At 45.6% G+C, this 14,595-nt stretch overlaps 1 protein-coding gene across 5 annotated transcripts in view; it reads left to right on the top strand.

Annotated features, from left to right (window-relative positions):
• The window catches only part of KIAA0586 (KIAA0586 ortholog), an 82,748-nt gene extending 68,572 nt beyond the window's left edge, over positions 1-14,176 (top strand). For 3 of the 5 annotated variants that reach the window (XM_036385035.2, XM_036385032.2, XM_036385031.2), the window contains one exon: positions 474-834. In XM_036385035.2, the coding sequence (XP_036240928.1) occupies positions 474-616 (143 nt within the window). In that variant the 3' untranslated portion in view covers positions 617-834. Of the gene's footprint in view, positions 1-473; positions 835-13,838 lie in introns of those variants that run through there. The other 2 variants (XM_054515292.1, XM_036385034.1) reach the window with 2 other exon arrangements.
• The last annotated feature ends 419 nt before the right edge of the window (positions 14,177-14,595 follow it).

Below are 14,595 nucleotides of genomic sequence, written 5' to 3'. Positions count from 1 at the left end.
AGTAAAGTTAAACTGGAGATTAGGAAGAAATTCTTCCCTGTGAGGGTGGGCAGGCCCTGGCACAGGGTGCCCAGAGAAGCTGTGGCTGCCCTGGATCCCTGGCAGTGCCCAAGGCCAGGCTGGACAGGGCTTGGAGCAGCCTGAGATAGTGGAAGGTGTCCCTGCCATGGCAGGGGCTTGGAATGAGATGGTCTTGAAGGTCCTTTAACCCAAACCCTTCTGTGATCCTGCATGTGCACAGGAATCCATCCCTTTGTTACCTGGTAAGGAGAGTTCTGCTGGCTAAAGCAGGCCCCTCTGAAGTGCCTCAGAACTGTGGGCAGCAGGGCTGTCTGTGTACCTGCATTTCCATGGAAAATGGAAAAATGGAGATGATTTCAGCAGAGTTCAGTCATTTGTCACAGACAGCAAATAATGACTTTAGTTTTCCTTTTTACTTTTTCTTTCTTTTTTTTTTTTTTTTTTTTTTTTAGGAGATGCTGCCCCTCATCTGAATCCACATCTTTCTGCAGCAGGGGTGTCAGTGCAGCTGCCTGGCACAAGCACAGAGAATGAAACACAGAGTCTGAGCAGTGCACGTGGAGATTCAGATTCTTCAGGGACAGACACATTTTAAAGCTTAGGGCTGTTTATGGCAGTGTCTGTCTGAAGATGTTGTCACTGGTACCTTTGTCTGTCTAGTGTGATAGTCTGGCTGTTCCATCAAAATAACAGTCTTTCAGTACTGTTTATTTTCTACTATTTTTTTCTTACAATTTTTTTATTATTTTAAATGATTCTGTCTGTGAATATATCAATTATTTTTAAGCAAATAAAATTCCGTTTTTTCCAGAATCGTTGTGAGTTGAAGTCAATAAAGACCTTTTAAATATTTATTATTATAGGAGAATGTGGAAGTGGTTGGTATTAAAATCCACTGCAGAAGTGTGTCTCACTTATGGAAAACCTCTTGGCTCAATATCACATCAGTACTGTCAAAATGTTGAGTCAAAGGGAAATATATTTGGAGCCAAAGTCTGCAAGAGAAATTTCTCTTTCTAGGTATCATCAGAGGTTGTTCATCCTTTGAAGACCACGATGACAAGCCAGTAATTCAAAACTCTGTGTGAAAAAGACCTCTAGAATTTGTATTATTATGAAGAATTTATTTTTTTAGACGTACAAGAATTTCTCAGCATTTCATGTTTGTTTCCCTAACGATTTTTTCCCATCTTGAAGCCTGTGAATGAGAGATTGTGTAAGTAAGGCTATTTCTTTACACTTTTAATATAATTTTTTTCTTTCTTCTCATGAGACAGAATTAATTCCTGCAGTCTCAGCCCTTCAGAATCATGAAAATCTCAGCTGGGAATGCCACAGTAATGGTTAACAGCAAGAGTGTGTGGACACAGTGCCACTCTCCCAGGGACTGCTCCACCTTTGTGAAGCCTCTATCAGGACAAGGTGGTTGATCCAGGAGGAAGGTGGGATCACCTGTCCCAGACAGCATCCAAGCAAAATGAAAAACAGGGATTCAGATGTGTTCCAGTAGAACAACTGGGAAAGAGCCTGTTTTCTAAGCAAGGCAAGCAAAGCTTTTGCTCTGTTCCTCATCACTTGGCTGTTGCAGATGCTCACAACTGTGAGCAGTTCCCATTACTCTTATTTTCTGGAGCCTGCACTGATTTCCTCTCTCCTTAACAGAGAAATATTAGAAGTTCCTTTTGGCTTTATGTTGATCTCATTGACCACAAGGTCAACAAGATCAACAATCTCATTGTTCAAAGCTAATTTGCTGCAGCATCTGCAAGGGTAAATGGAAAAATAGAGAGAGCTTCAGCCTCTAAGGTCAGTAACATGCCCAGGATTCAGCTTTCAAGGGTGTCTCTTATGCACCTTGCAGAGTTGTGCTCTTGTCTGTTGTGAGAGACACATAAATAGCAGATTTGGGTGGGGGTAAAAGAGTGTCACTTTAAAAAAAAAGGAAAATGCAGCACCACTTTAAAATGCAACATCACTTTAAAAAAAAGGAAAAGCACGAATGAGAACTACAGAACCATGGAATGGTTTAGGTTGGAAGGAACCTTAGAGACCATCTTGTTCCACCCCCTGCCATGGGACACCTCCGCCTGTCCCAGGTTTCTCCAAGCCCCATCCAGCCTAGCTTTGGACACTTCCCAGGGATCCAGGGGCAGCCACAGCTTCTCTGGGCACCCTGTGCCAGGGCCTCACACCCTTACAGCCAAGAATTTCTTCCTAAGATGCAGTCTATGGGATGGCATCTCTGGGAGCTGGCTTCCAGCACGTGATGCCACAACCCCTGGCAGCAGCTGGGAGCTGCTTCCCAAAGTTCTGGTGCTGTGATGAGGATGTGCACAGCTCTGTTCATTGCTGCTCTCTGTGGAGCTGCACTTTAAATCCCACTATTGACCCAATCAATGCTTTCTATAAACAACAGCTTCTCTGGGGAGGATGGAAAATGTTCTTTTGCTCTGCAGTAAAAGTTGCTACAGCAAGTGATTTCACTCAAACAAGTAAGAGGATAAGGAAATGCAGTGGAGAAAGTGTCACAGACAGGTTTTATGAAAAATCCTTTCCTTAGGATTTCTTCTCCTGAGAAGCTGAGAGGCCTCAGGAGTAAAATATAAATAATGGTTATCTGCTGCTGTGGAATGCAACAGGTGCATCTGGGATTGGGCTCATGTGGTTGTTTCTAATTAATGGCCAATCACAGTCCAGCTGGCTCAGACTGTCTCAGTCAGTCACAAGCCTTTGTTATCATTCTTTTTCTATTCTTAGCCAGCCTTCTGATGAAATCCTTTCTTCTATTCTTTTAGTATAATTTTAATATAATATATATCCTAAAATAATAAATCAAGCTTTCTGAAACATGGAGTCAGATCCTCATCTCTTCCCTCATCCTCAGACCCCTGTGAACACCGTCACAGAGAGGACATTAAAGCTTTCCTGCAGGAGCAATCCTTCCTGGAGCTGTGTTCCAAGGGCTCTGTCAGTCTCCTGCATGGCTCAGGGTGCTGATGTATAATTCAGGTCCCTTTTGTTGCAGTGTGAAGAGCAGTTGAGCTGTTCCCGTGCCCAGGGGCTGCAAGGCTGGGTCAGGACTGTGCTTTGCTAAACAAAGTGCAGTAACTGAATTGAGAACATGCAGAGAGAGCTGTCACATGAGGGATGGGGATGGGATGGGAGGCAGCAGATGGATACACAGGCAAGGAGACTGTTTAGGAAAGGATGAGGCAGCCCAACAGTGGGAGAGGCCATCAGCTCATAATCCCAGGAAAATTACTGCATGGAGTTTTATTGTCTGCAATGCTGAGCATCTCACATTTTGTTCCAATTGTCTTCTCTTGCAATTAATCAAAGGTGTTGTCATTGTCATTGACAGAATTGTGGAAAAACATTGAGGAAAATATGTCAGGAAATGCCCAGTGAATACAATTTTCAGTCAGTTTTTAAAATTCCCCACAGGGCTGTGTTCTCTCCCAGCTTGTGGTGACTGACTGATCTTTTTGGAAGCTTCTGGGTTCCTGGCACTGAGCTTCAAAGATGTGCTGCTGGTGGGGATCACACCATGGATGGCACTGGGATCTGCTAATCCTTCATCCCCACTGCAACCTCTGCTGTTCCTATTCAAAGAGCATTTTGGAGAGGTGGAAAAAGTGCAAACTCTTGGCTTTTCCTTCCTCCAGGCTTCCCCAAAACAATATGTCCTGCCACATAAACCTAAAGGAACCTCTGTAAATCTGGCACTCCATGCATGGATCATATTACAATTCTTTATATTCCTAGGAAAAGCCAGGGGGAGAAGGGAGGGTTGCTTTAGCTTTTATCTGAGTCTCCATTTTGACTTTGAAATGGAAAAAAAAAAAACAACCCTAAATACATCTTCTAGAAATTTATCTATTTCTTACTTTTAGACTCAGTCTTGTATTTCAGGTTCCTGTAAGTAGTTTTCCGGAGTTGGAAATGGTAAGCACATGTTCTGTGAGCAAAGCCAAGCCTTGATAAGGAATTTTTCTGTCTGCATCTCCAAGTTCCATTTTGTTTCTACAGCTTTTATGATTGAAAATGCACATTTCTCATGGGCACTCACGGAACTGAAACAGCATGATTTGCAAGCTTGCTAAATGGATTTCTTCCAAGCCACTCATTGGGGTATGTCATCAAAGCTTAACAGCATCAAATAGAATTCCATCCAGGAAAAGTATTAAAAAACCACTTCTATACAGCTCTATTTTTCAGTTAAATCTCAGCAGCAGAGAGGTGAGGGGGTAGGAAGGGTGTTATTGGATTTCAGGATTGTAGCATGGAAACCAAACCCCTGGCTTTATTTTTTGGTTTGATTGAATTCCTGGTGAAGTTTGCTCATGCCTTACATTGGGAAAGCTCTGGAACGAGGCTGTTTGCTCATGGATTGGACTGGCAGTGCTAGGAAAGCACGAAACTGAAATGTCAGAAGCTTTTATATTTGCAGACAAGCTTTTTCTGACTTTGATGAGGAAAATCTGACATTTTGGAAGGGAGGTGCTCAAGAATCCATGGCTTTTTTCTCCCCTTCCTGAAGATAAAAGGGAGCTGCTGTGTGGTGAGAGTGGTAGGACATGAGATTCCTGGCACAGGGGGAGATCCCAGCTCCCAGGCCAGCCCTGGCTCTGGGACAGGACTCCAGCTGGTGTCACCCTTCCCTGCTCAGCTTATCTGGGTTTTCAATATCAGAAGCAGAAAATTTCATATGCACACTTCCGTCTTATCTGAATTGTGGGAAACTGGATAAAAGTGAGGTTTTTCTTATTCCTGTTCATAGCTCAGAGATGGAAGTTGTCAAAATTAGCTGCTAAAAACATGAGCTGACCTTCCCAGGTGCTTTCTGAATTGCTGCAGGATAACATTTCTGTCCTGATGGAGGAAAGATGTGTGTGCCAACCTCCTCCCAGTGGATTAAGCACTCAGATGTGTAAAATGACACATGTGCAAAAATTCTGTTGGATTTCAGTCTGAAATGCAGCCACAGAAGATCTGGAACCCTGCAACTGTTTAACAGCTCACTGTGAACACTTGGCACAAGCACTGGGGGCAGGATTGCATCCTGTGGGATTGTTACAACAGGGGAAATCCATCCTTCCCAGAGGTGTCCCAGTGCTGTTTTGTGTGTGGAACTGAAAGCTTCTGCATGAGCATTGAGATATTTGCCTGCCTGGCAGGATTGTTCCTATGGAGATCTCTTTTTTATTCCCCTTTTTCTGCTGCACTCCTGATTTAGATGCATGTCTTTCATAAGTTACCTCAAAATATTCATTATTTTGTGTGTTGATGCCTCCTCCAGCCCTCCAGGATTTGGATGGGATTTTGGTTCTTTGCTCTTGTGAATGTGGCCAGATCTCTTATCCAAATCTCAGTGTTGTGGCATCCTTGAGCCAGGTCAGGGAACTGCAACAAAAGGTTTTTCCAGAAATCCCAGATAAAATTATGGAAATCTCAGTGTGGTGGTGTGGCCAGCTGAGCAGAGGCCAGAATAAGGCCTGGGCTTTGTTCCTGTGATGGCAATAACACAAACCCACAGTCCTGTAGCCATGTCTGCAGCTTTTGTTGTATTTTTGGGTAGAAGGGGGGGTCTGGTTTTGTCTTTTGCTCTCTTTTTCTGCCTTAAGAGGTGAGTACAGAAAGGGGATTCTTATAGTTCAGGGGTCATTTTGTTCTTTATACATTACTTCATATTTAGGTTAAAATAGAGAAGGGAGAGAAAAGTCAAGTAAGAAGTGGAATCAGAAACCTGTGAGGTGCCTTGATCATGGGGGAGGTCATTCCCCAATATTTCCAGTACAAGAAAGGGCCATTTTGGGAAGAGGTGCTTTTTCACCCCCTCTGTAGGATTTACTTGGGGCAGAAAGTCATTGTCCTTCTGGTCAGACTTTATCCCAAAGGCCCCAGGCTCCCAGGCTGGCAGATCCTGCACCAAAGTTGTTGAGGACCTGAAGGGGGATGTGAAGCCCCTGAAATTTCTGGAACTAAAATCCAGTGGGGCTCTTGCCCATGGTCTAGGGCAGGCTCCTAAAAAAAAAAAGTTGGGAAGAAGAGATACAAAAATCACTCACATGAAGAGCTGAGCAGGCACTGAGCAAAGAACTTTACTAAAACCCAAAAATCTAAAACCAGCTGGGAAGCAGCAATCCTGCTACTCTGCTGATGAGCTGGAATCATCACCAGCTTCCAGGAGGGAGGTTTGGGAGGAAAGCAGTGAACTCCCAGCAGTGCCAGCCTTCATCCTGCCTGGCAGGGCAGACAAGGCAGCAGCTTGGACTCTTCAGAGCACTCTCAGCTCTGTTCTCTCCTGGCAGGGGTGCCCAGCCCTGCAAATTAGGGTTGCTAACACTTCCTATTGCCTTGACCTGGCTGCAGGCAGGGATGCAGTGAGGTCTTCTAGAGGTCTCAGCACTCCAATTTGTTACTGTCAGATGAAAAAGGCTCCCCTGGTCGGTGCCTGTTCCTTAAAGCAGGTGCAGTTGTACTTCCCTGCAGCCTGTTATCACCTAGAGAGCTGAGTGTTTGATCACCATGGAAAAATCTTGCCACTGAAATGAAGACTTAGAGCTTATTTTTAATGGGTTCTGGGAGCTGCTTCTTGGAGTGATGGGGGATTTGGCTGGGTGAGTGGCATCCTGTCATTTTCTTTTTTTCCCTCCCTTCCTTTTATCCTGACAGTCTGGGAAATCACTGCTCCAGTGTGATGTGCCCTTGGCCAAGGGCATTCAACATCCTGCATGTCACACAGACAGCAGAATCACATCCTCCCTCTCTCCTTCCCTGCTGTGCTCCCTTCATCAGCACCTCTGGCACAGCAGCAGGCACTGAGCCATGGGGGCTTAGTGACACCCAGGAACTGCTGCAGGAGCACTCAGGGCTGCTCATGCTGGGTGCTCAAAGCAGCTTTCCAGCAGCACCCTGCCAGGGGACGGACACTCAGGGATTGCTCTGGCCCTTAAGCTCTGCAGCTCAAGGCTGAGGGGGATTTCCTGTGCTGGGCTGCTGAGCTGTTGCCTCTTTGTACAGCTGATTTTGAGTCACAGAATTCAAAGGGACCTTAAAGACCATCCAGTTCTAATCTAGGGACACCTTCCACTAGCCCAGGTTGCTGCAAGCCCCATCCAGCCTGGCCTTCTGCTTTGTTTTATTTCCTCAGATCAATTAACTAAACTCATCTTTGCCATAAGTGTTTTCTTTTTAAAAGCAGTTGCATTCTTGCCTCCTCTAACTGTGGTAAGGGTGTTTTCCAGGGTGTGAAATGCCAGTGTAGGTTCTTTATACAGACAATAGTGGCTGATTTCTGCAAGTCCTGGTAAATCCAGGAGGTTCCAAAGGGTTGAGATGGGGACCATTCCACAAAGAGGCATTCTTAGAGAAAATAAGAAGAGCAGGAGTGTGAGTCAGAGGGTGACAGATTCTGCTTTCTGCATCTTCTCCTTGTACTGTTTGACAGGTAAAGCTCTTTGAGGGAGTAACTCCTTGTTTTTCTCTGCACTGGGCCAGTAAATAACAGCAAAGAACTGTTCATCCCTGCCTATCCTGAACTGCTTGTGTTCTTATCTTAATTGCTTCATTCTCACAACCCACACTCAATCTTCTCAGAAAATCAGAGCCTTGAACTTCATTCCAGGATCTTGAGGAAATCTCACATCTCCCTGCCACTTCCCAGCCCCTCTCATGTAGGAGAACAAGCCCCATCTCCCCCTGCTTGATGTACTCCGAATTTCCTGGGGGATTATCTAAACAGAGCCCACGTGATCCATCTCTCTCAAGCCCTCTACAAATGGGAAGGCATAAATCACAGGGCCCTACAAATAAACACAACTGGCAAGATGTTATTTTCCCCTGTCTGAAGTACCAGCAGTTCTTTCATCTGCTGCCTCCTGGAAACGTGTCTGTTCAGAGAAAGTACAACCCTCCCCATGTACACACAGTGTTTTCCTGCCACTTCTCCTCACAAGCTGTAATGGGAACCCTGCACCAGAAACACTCAAAGAAATGCAGCCAAGTGAATACCTCTTACTGTTTTCACTTCTCTTCAGCTTGGCTCTGAAAGCTGAAAGCATTCCTGTTTGTGAGGAAAGGAATGGTTGGCTAAGAAAGGGAAAATCCTGACCATGAAATCCGGCTGCAGCTTAATTTTCAGACTTGTGACTTTTCGTGTTATAGTTGGGGGGTGTTGGGCATCATTAATTCTGAAAATATTCTTTGTAAGCTGAAGAAAGGGTAAGTTCTTGCCGTAATGAAAACAACTCGGAGCTGAACACTTAAAAATGCTACAAAAACTGGAGATGTTTTTACAGTTAAGCCTCGTCTGGAGTTCATTTAAAATAATCATGTTTACATGGAGGTGAATTAGTGAGCTGAGCTCTGCCAGTGCCTCACCAGAGTTAGAAGTACCCAGCCAAGAATTATAACCCTGGTAATTCAGTCCCTGCCTGCTGCACCCCAGCCACGTGCAAGAACCCAGAGGCAGAAAGGCCAGTCTGGGGCGGATGGTGGCACCCAAATTCACTCTAATCAGTGATGAATGTTGTAGAAATATTCCTTGGGGGATAAGTGCTGGATCCATGCTTTGCCTTTCAGTGCAGAGCCACTATTTTTCTGTGTGCAACAGGTAAGGCCAGACAGGGGTCCTGTTGCTGTGACTCTGCTGAGAATGGGGTTCTGTTCGGTGGGCAGTGAAGGTGTCCACACCTCTGCCATCCCTCTGCACCTCCTAATGGGTTTTGGAACACGCTCTCTAGGATGTGAGCCACCCCTAGAGCTCTTGGAGTCTCCTCCTTTGGGGTAAGGTGGGTATTTCTGTTCATTCCCTACATCCCTGGATGGTTGGGATCGGGGCTGGTAGAGATGAGCCCACCCCAATGGTCATTTTCCCCTAGGACCATTGTTCTGAGAGCCTCTACATGAGCAAACCTCATCTTCCAAACTTTCTTTGAGGAGTGCTGGCTGCTAAATCTGTTTTTGGAATTAGCAGTGGCCCAGAGGGCTCCATGCAAGAATTACTGCTCCACTCTTGTCCTTAATTCAGCTACCCTTGCTTGAGAGTAAAATGCACTTATGCAATGAGTTTTGCATCTGATACACATAAATAATACCAGGGAATGGCTCTGGCATGTCTGGCCTGTGAGACCCTTCCAGGAGCCTGAGAAAGCATTTCTCCCCCAAACTTGTAAGTGGCAGGATGCCTTCCCAGCCAAGGTCTATGAGCAATCACAGAGAGCAAAAGCTTTTTGGTTTTGCTTTGATGATCAAAAATGCAGTTGCCTTGAGTGTCAGCTGATATGAGAAAGAGCTTTATTTCAGGCAGCCTCTGCTGTTTTCAGTTAATTGAAGCTGGTGGTTGTAGCAGTGCCTCTCCTGACCCTTGTCTGGTCTCCTATCTCTGTCTGCCGCTCGTGAGCTGTCACCAGAGATGCTCTTCCTGCCTGGGCTCTCAGCCTGCTCCTGGAGATGCTCTTCCTGCTCAGCCTGCTCCTGGCAGTCTGGACCTGTCCCTGCCAGGCTGTGTGTCAGCAGGGACACGTGGCCTGGCAGCTGCTCCATGCTGGCCAGGAAATGTCAGCCATGGGCTGCCAGCGCGGGCTTGGCTCATCCCCCCTCATCCCTCTGAAGGGAAAGGTGGACATAGGGAATCATGGAATGGGTTGGGTTGGAAGGGACCTTAAAGGTCATCTCATTCCAACCCCCTGCCATGGGCAGGGACACCTTCCACTAGACCAGGTTGCTCCAAGGGAAAAAAAGGGGTTGACCAGGAGCAGGTCACAAAGGTACACAAGGTTACAAACGGCACCAGAAGGTGCCAAGCAGGTAGGGACAAGCAGGGGGTGTGTGTTGGTGGCAGATGGGCTCTGTGCTGGGTGCTCACTCCTTTGGGTCTGGATCTGTATGACTATGAGATCTCTTCCTCCAAGTAGAAATAGACTGGAGGAATCTCGATGAGATGAAAAGGAAATAATTTCATTACAGCAGCCTGCAAGTTCCTTTTTTGTGGGTACTAATGTTGGGGATCAAATTCTTCCCTGATATAAATGTGCCTGTGGCTCCTTTGGCTTTTATGGCACCAAAGCCATTTCCTGCACCTTGTTATTCACTGGGTCTGTGCCTGGATAGCTCCCAGGCCTGAGGATGACTGGAATCCCAGCCGTGGGTCCAAGGTGCTCTGCTGGGTATTTGCAATCCAGAGCATCTGCCCAGGGAAGCTGCCCCATCCCTGGAAGTGTCCAAGGCCAGACTGGCCAGGCTTGGAGCAAGCTGGGACAGTGGAAGGGGTCCCTGCCCATGGCAGAGGGTTGCAACTGGATGAGCTTTAATGTCTCTTCCAACCCAACCATGCTAGGATTCTATGATTCCATTAAGGACTTATTAATTAGGCTGCCTTGTATTGCACAGTAAATTGGGTGTGTTGACAGCAGCCTGTGGTCCAAAAGCTGCAGATGCCACTGCTCTGAACATCCATTAGCTTTTAATTTGTGTAAATAAAGATTCTCCCTTCTTCTTTTTTTTCCTTCTTTCCTTTTTTTTTTTTTTTTTTGGTCACTTTTGGGGCTGGGAGAGCTCTCTGCCAGCTGCTCTGCCCACAGATTTTTTTCTCCAGATAACAAATCTTGGGACCAGCAGCTGAACCACGACACGCTGCCATTTTAACGAGCTGTAAATTTAGAGCATCTTGGCATATTTGGGAAAAGTATAAATCATAGGTTACTCCTGATTTCTTCTTTTTTTTCCTTAATATTTTTTTTTATTTCCAAAGTGAACAAGTAGCCAAGCATTAGGTTTCTTTCAGCAGTGACAGGCTAATTGTTTCAAAATGGGGCTGTGAAATACGTTGAGTGCTGCAATGTGGGATCAGCTGGAACATCTGTTCCTGAAAAACACCATGTAGGAACATGGCTTCTAAACAGAGATAAGCCAGCTCAAACAGGATATGAGGGAACCTTGCAAAGCTGAGAAAATTGCTGTCATGACAGCTGTAAAACCAAAAACCTCTTGGAAATGCAGCCTGGGAATGCTGCTCCTAAACAGAAGCAGAGAAAAACCAGTCTGGGTTTCCAAGGCTGGTCCTCTTGCAAAGCCTTTAAAAAGTTCCTTGCCCATTCCTCTCTGCAAGAGCATTTTGTAAGCTCTGAGATAACTTGAAAAGGCAGTGCTCACATGCAGAAATTAGCTAGGAATTCATGTTGTTTTCAGGAAATGCAAAACAGTTGTCCCAGGTTGGATTTTCTCTGTGCTGTGGCCACCACCAGAAACATGGCACAAACTTGGATGGATGCAACACAGTTGTTGTGCTGCTTCTGTTATTTTTACAGCTATTTCTGCATCTTGCTAGGTGTCTTTGTTAAGAAAAAGACTATCTTGGATTATGTTTTTTTCCAAAACGTGTCTGATGTAATGGGAGTTGAACTGTGACAATTAATTTTCACATGGCAAATGAAACATCTGGATATTAGGATAAAGATTTTCGGATATTGGGAAAAAGTTCTGAGTTGAATACGAGGAAAAAGTTTCTCACTCAGAGGGTGTTTGGGCACTGAACAGGCTCCCCAGGACAGTGGTCACAGCACCAAGGCTGACAGAGCTCAAGGAACATTTGACAGACGTGGGGTGGGATTGTTGGGGTTGTCCTGTGCAGAGCCAGGAGTTGGACTGGATGATCCTTGTGGGTCCCTTCCAACTCAGAATATTCCATGATTCTACGAGCTGAAGAAAACAGTGCTTGGATATTGGATAGTTTAGGGATAGGTAAAAATAATACATAAATTTCTGATGCAACCCAAGCACCTGATCAAATACTGGTTTTCCATGTCCCTGGGAGTATTTGAATTGTTTGGGTGGCTGCTGCTGCTGGTAAAACTGACACCAAATGGAAAATTTACCCACACCAAATGGAAAACTTAAGTGTGCAAACATTTTTAGTAATGTGAAAGAAGCTCTGAAAGGAGCAGGGCTGGGGACAAGCTTAGAAACATGGAAGTATTTTGGTATACTGTGCCCAAGCTTAAATTTCACAAGATATTTAAAACACTTCCCTACATTTAAATATGAGAATATTTGTACCAGCTTCAATGAGCCCCTTCTCTTGGGTAAATTTAGTCCCAGGCTCAGATGTCTCAGTGGATGAGAGAGGAGAAGGAGTCAGAATGTTTCCTCCTCAGAGCACAAATAGTGACAACTCCAAGTAAATCTTGGTTGAGTACATAAAGCAGATGAGTGCAAAAACCACTGTGATAAATGCTCTAGCAGTCCTTAAATCTTGCTGATCTTTAATCTGATAACTTTTCCTCCCTCAGACAAACTGGTGGGTGTAGGATTTCAGCCCTCAGACTGTGCTGGTGTGTGTGGATTTACATGTTGTGCCTCAGGACAGCCAGAGCATGCAGAAATTAGGAATCTGGGTTTTTCAGTAAGATATAGACAGTTTTTAATCTGTCTTTTGTTAAGCTTATTATTTAACAGAGAGCTTTCTCACTCATCCAGGAAATGCTGCTTTAAGGTGCTGGTGCTGCAAAGCCAGCTTACACACAGGTTCCTGATGCTTGCAGTGAAGATTAAATAAAATAATTTCTCTTGCTGCTCCCTGTCCTTTGTTCCTGTCCCTGCTGAGGGATTTGTTGCAGATGCTGGTGGGTGAGGAGGGAGGTGTGCTCTGTCCCCTGTGCACCCCTCACAGGTGATGTCCCAAGGATGAATGTGCCAGACCCCACCAGCCTCTGCTCCAGCTGAGCTGAGATGGGGCTGCAGAAGGACCTCCTGCTCCTGTCTCCCTGCCAACATCATCCAGCCCTTCCCTGCATCCTTCAGGCATCACCATAGCAGGAATTGACTGAAAATCCCTGGGTTTGTGCTAGAGGAGGGAGCAAACCACCCATCTAGAGCTCCCTGAAAGGAGGTGGTGGTGATGTGGGGTCGGTCTCCTCTCCCAGGTAACAAGTGAAGGACCACAGGAAACAACCTCAAGTTGCACCTGGGGAAGTTTAGATTGGATATTAGGGACAATTTCTTCATGGAATGGCTTGCCAAGCACTGGAACAGGCTGCCCAGGAATGTGGGGGAATCACCATCCCTGGAGGGATGTAAAAGGCCCCTAGATGTGGCACTTGGGGACATGGTTTGGTGGTGGGTTTGGCTCTTGCAAGGCCATGGTGAGTTGCCCAGCTCAGCCTGTTCCACTGCTGCTTTCCATTGCCCCTGCCCTCCTGTGCTGCTGCTCCCTGGGTGATCCAGCCAGCCTTGGGGTGCTCAGACCCCACTCTGCCTCAGGTCTGTGCTCCTGTATCCCCTCAGCTGGGCTGAGCTGGGCTGGGCTGGGCTGCTCTGTCCTCTGTAGACTGCAATTCACATCCCACCTCCTCTAAATCCCAAATATCCCCATTTTTGAGGGTGATGAGTGTTCAAACAGCAGCATTTTGAGGAGTTTCAAAGCCTGCTCTTCAGCATTGAAGTCACCAGTGTTACATTTGCTCTTGCTGATGAGGAATGGCTGCAATGCCAAAATGTCTGTATGAACTAAAATAGCAGAGCCTGTTCCTGGTGCCTTCTGTTTGTAAACAGAATTTCAGAAAGCCATGGCTCCTGCAGCCAAAAAGTAGTGACAGTGATACAGGAACTTTGTGGAAGAGCTAATTTAAACCTTTTATTTGGTTACAGGTTAATAAAGGCAAAACAGCTCTGCTGCTTGGGGCTTTACTCATTAACTTTAAACCAGTAGGAGCTCAGGAACTGAATTTAAATCCCAGCTTGGAAAACATCTCTCCATCAGGGGTGAGAGCTACTGCCACAAATCACTCTGTCCCTGCTTTTGTGTGTGTGTTTTCCAGGATATTTTGGTGCTCCCTGTGCTCTCAGCCATTCAAGAACCTTCCAAGTACCACAGCAGTGTGGTTGCTGTAATTTTTGTGTGGGGTCACTCCTCACTCAGTGAGGAGATGAGACCAGCCTTGATTCCAGCCTTATTTCCCAGGTGACCTGTTGGGACCCAGCACATTCCTCTGGCTGCCCTGGAGGACACAAGACCCTGGCAAGGGGCTCAGAGACCTTGGCACAGAGTCAAAACCACCTGTGCCTTGGATTTTAGCCCATGGAAACAATTACCAACTTTGTGTGAAGATTTACAAGCCACAAGAGTTTGAGTAGAATGATGGTTAATTTGTCACAGGGTGAAAAAGTAGAATTTTGGGGATTTAGAATGGGGGTTCAAGAGGCAAGATGGAGAAATGAGGGCATGTCTTCTTCTTCTTCTTCTTCTTCTTCTTCTTCTTCTTCTTCTTCTTCTCTTCTCCTTCTCCTTCTCTTCTTCTTCTTCTCTCCATCTTCTGCTGTGATGGTGACACTTTTTGATTGGTTTAGAGTACAGACAAACTGTCTAATATAAGTGATAGGTATTGGAAAACTATTGTAAATAATGTACACATAGTTTGTAGTATAAAAACCTAACACCTAACACCCCCCCAAGGGCAGTCACTGTGCCACAACCCAACCTGCTGGACAGATCTCAGCAGGTCAGAGAAAGAACATAATAGATAAAAAAAATAAACAACCTTGAAAAGCAAAACTGACAATCTCAACTTCTTCAGT

This window comes from Molothrus ater, chromosome 6, assembly GCF_012460135.2.
Source record: "Molothrus ater isolate BHLD 08-10-18 breed brown headed cowbird chromosome 6, BPBGC_Mater_1.1, whole genome shotgun sequence".
Taxonomy (NCBI): domain Eukaryota; kingdom Metazoa; phylum Chordata; class Aves; order Passeriformes; family Icteridae; genus Molothrus; species Molothrus ater.
Note: the sequence above shows the minus strand (reverse complement) of the source record. Positions and strands in the feature narration are given on the sequence as shown.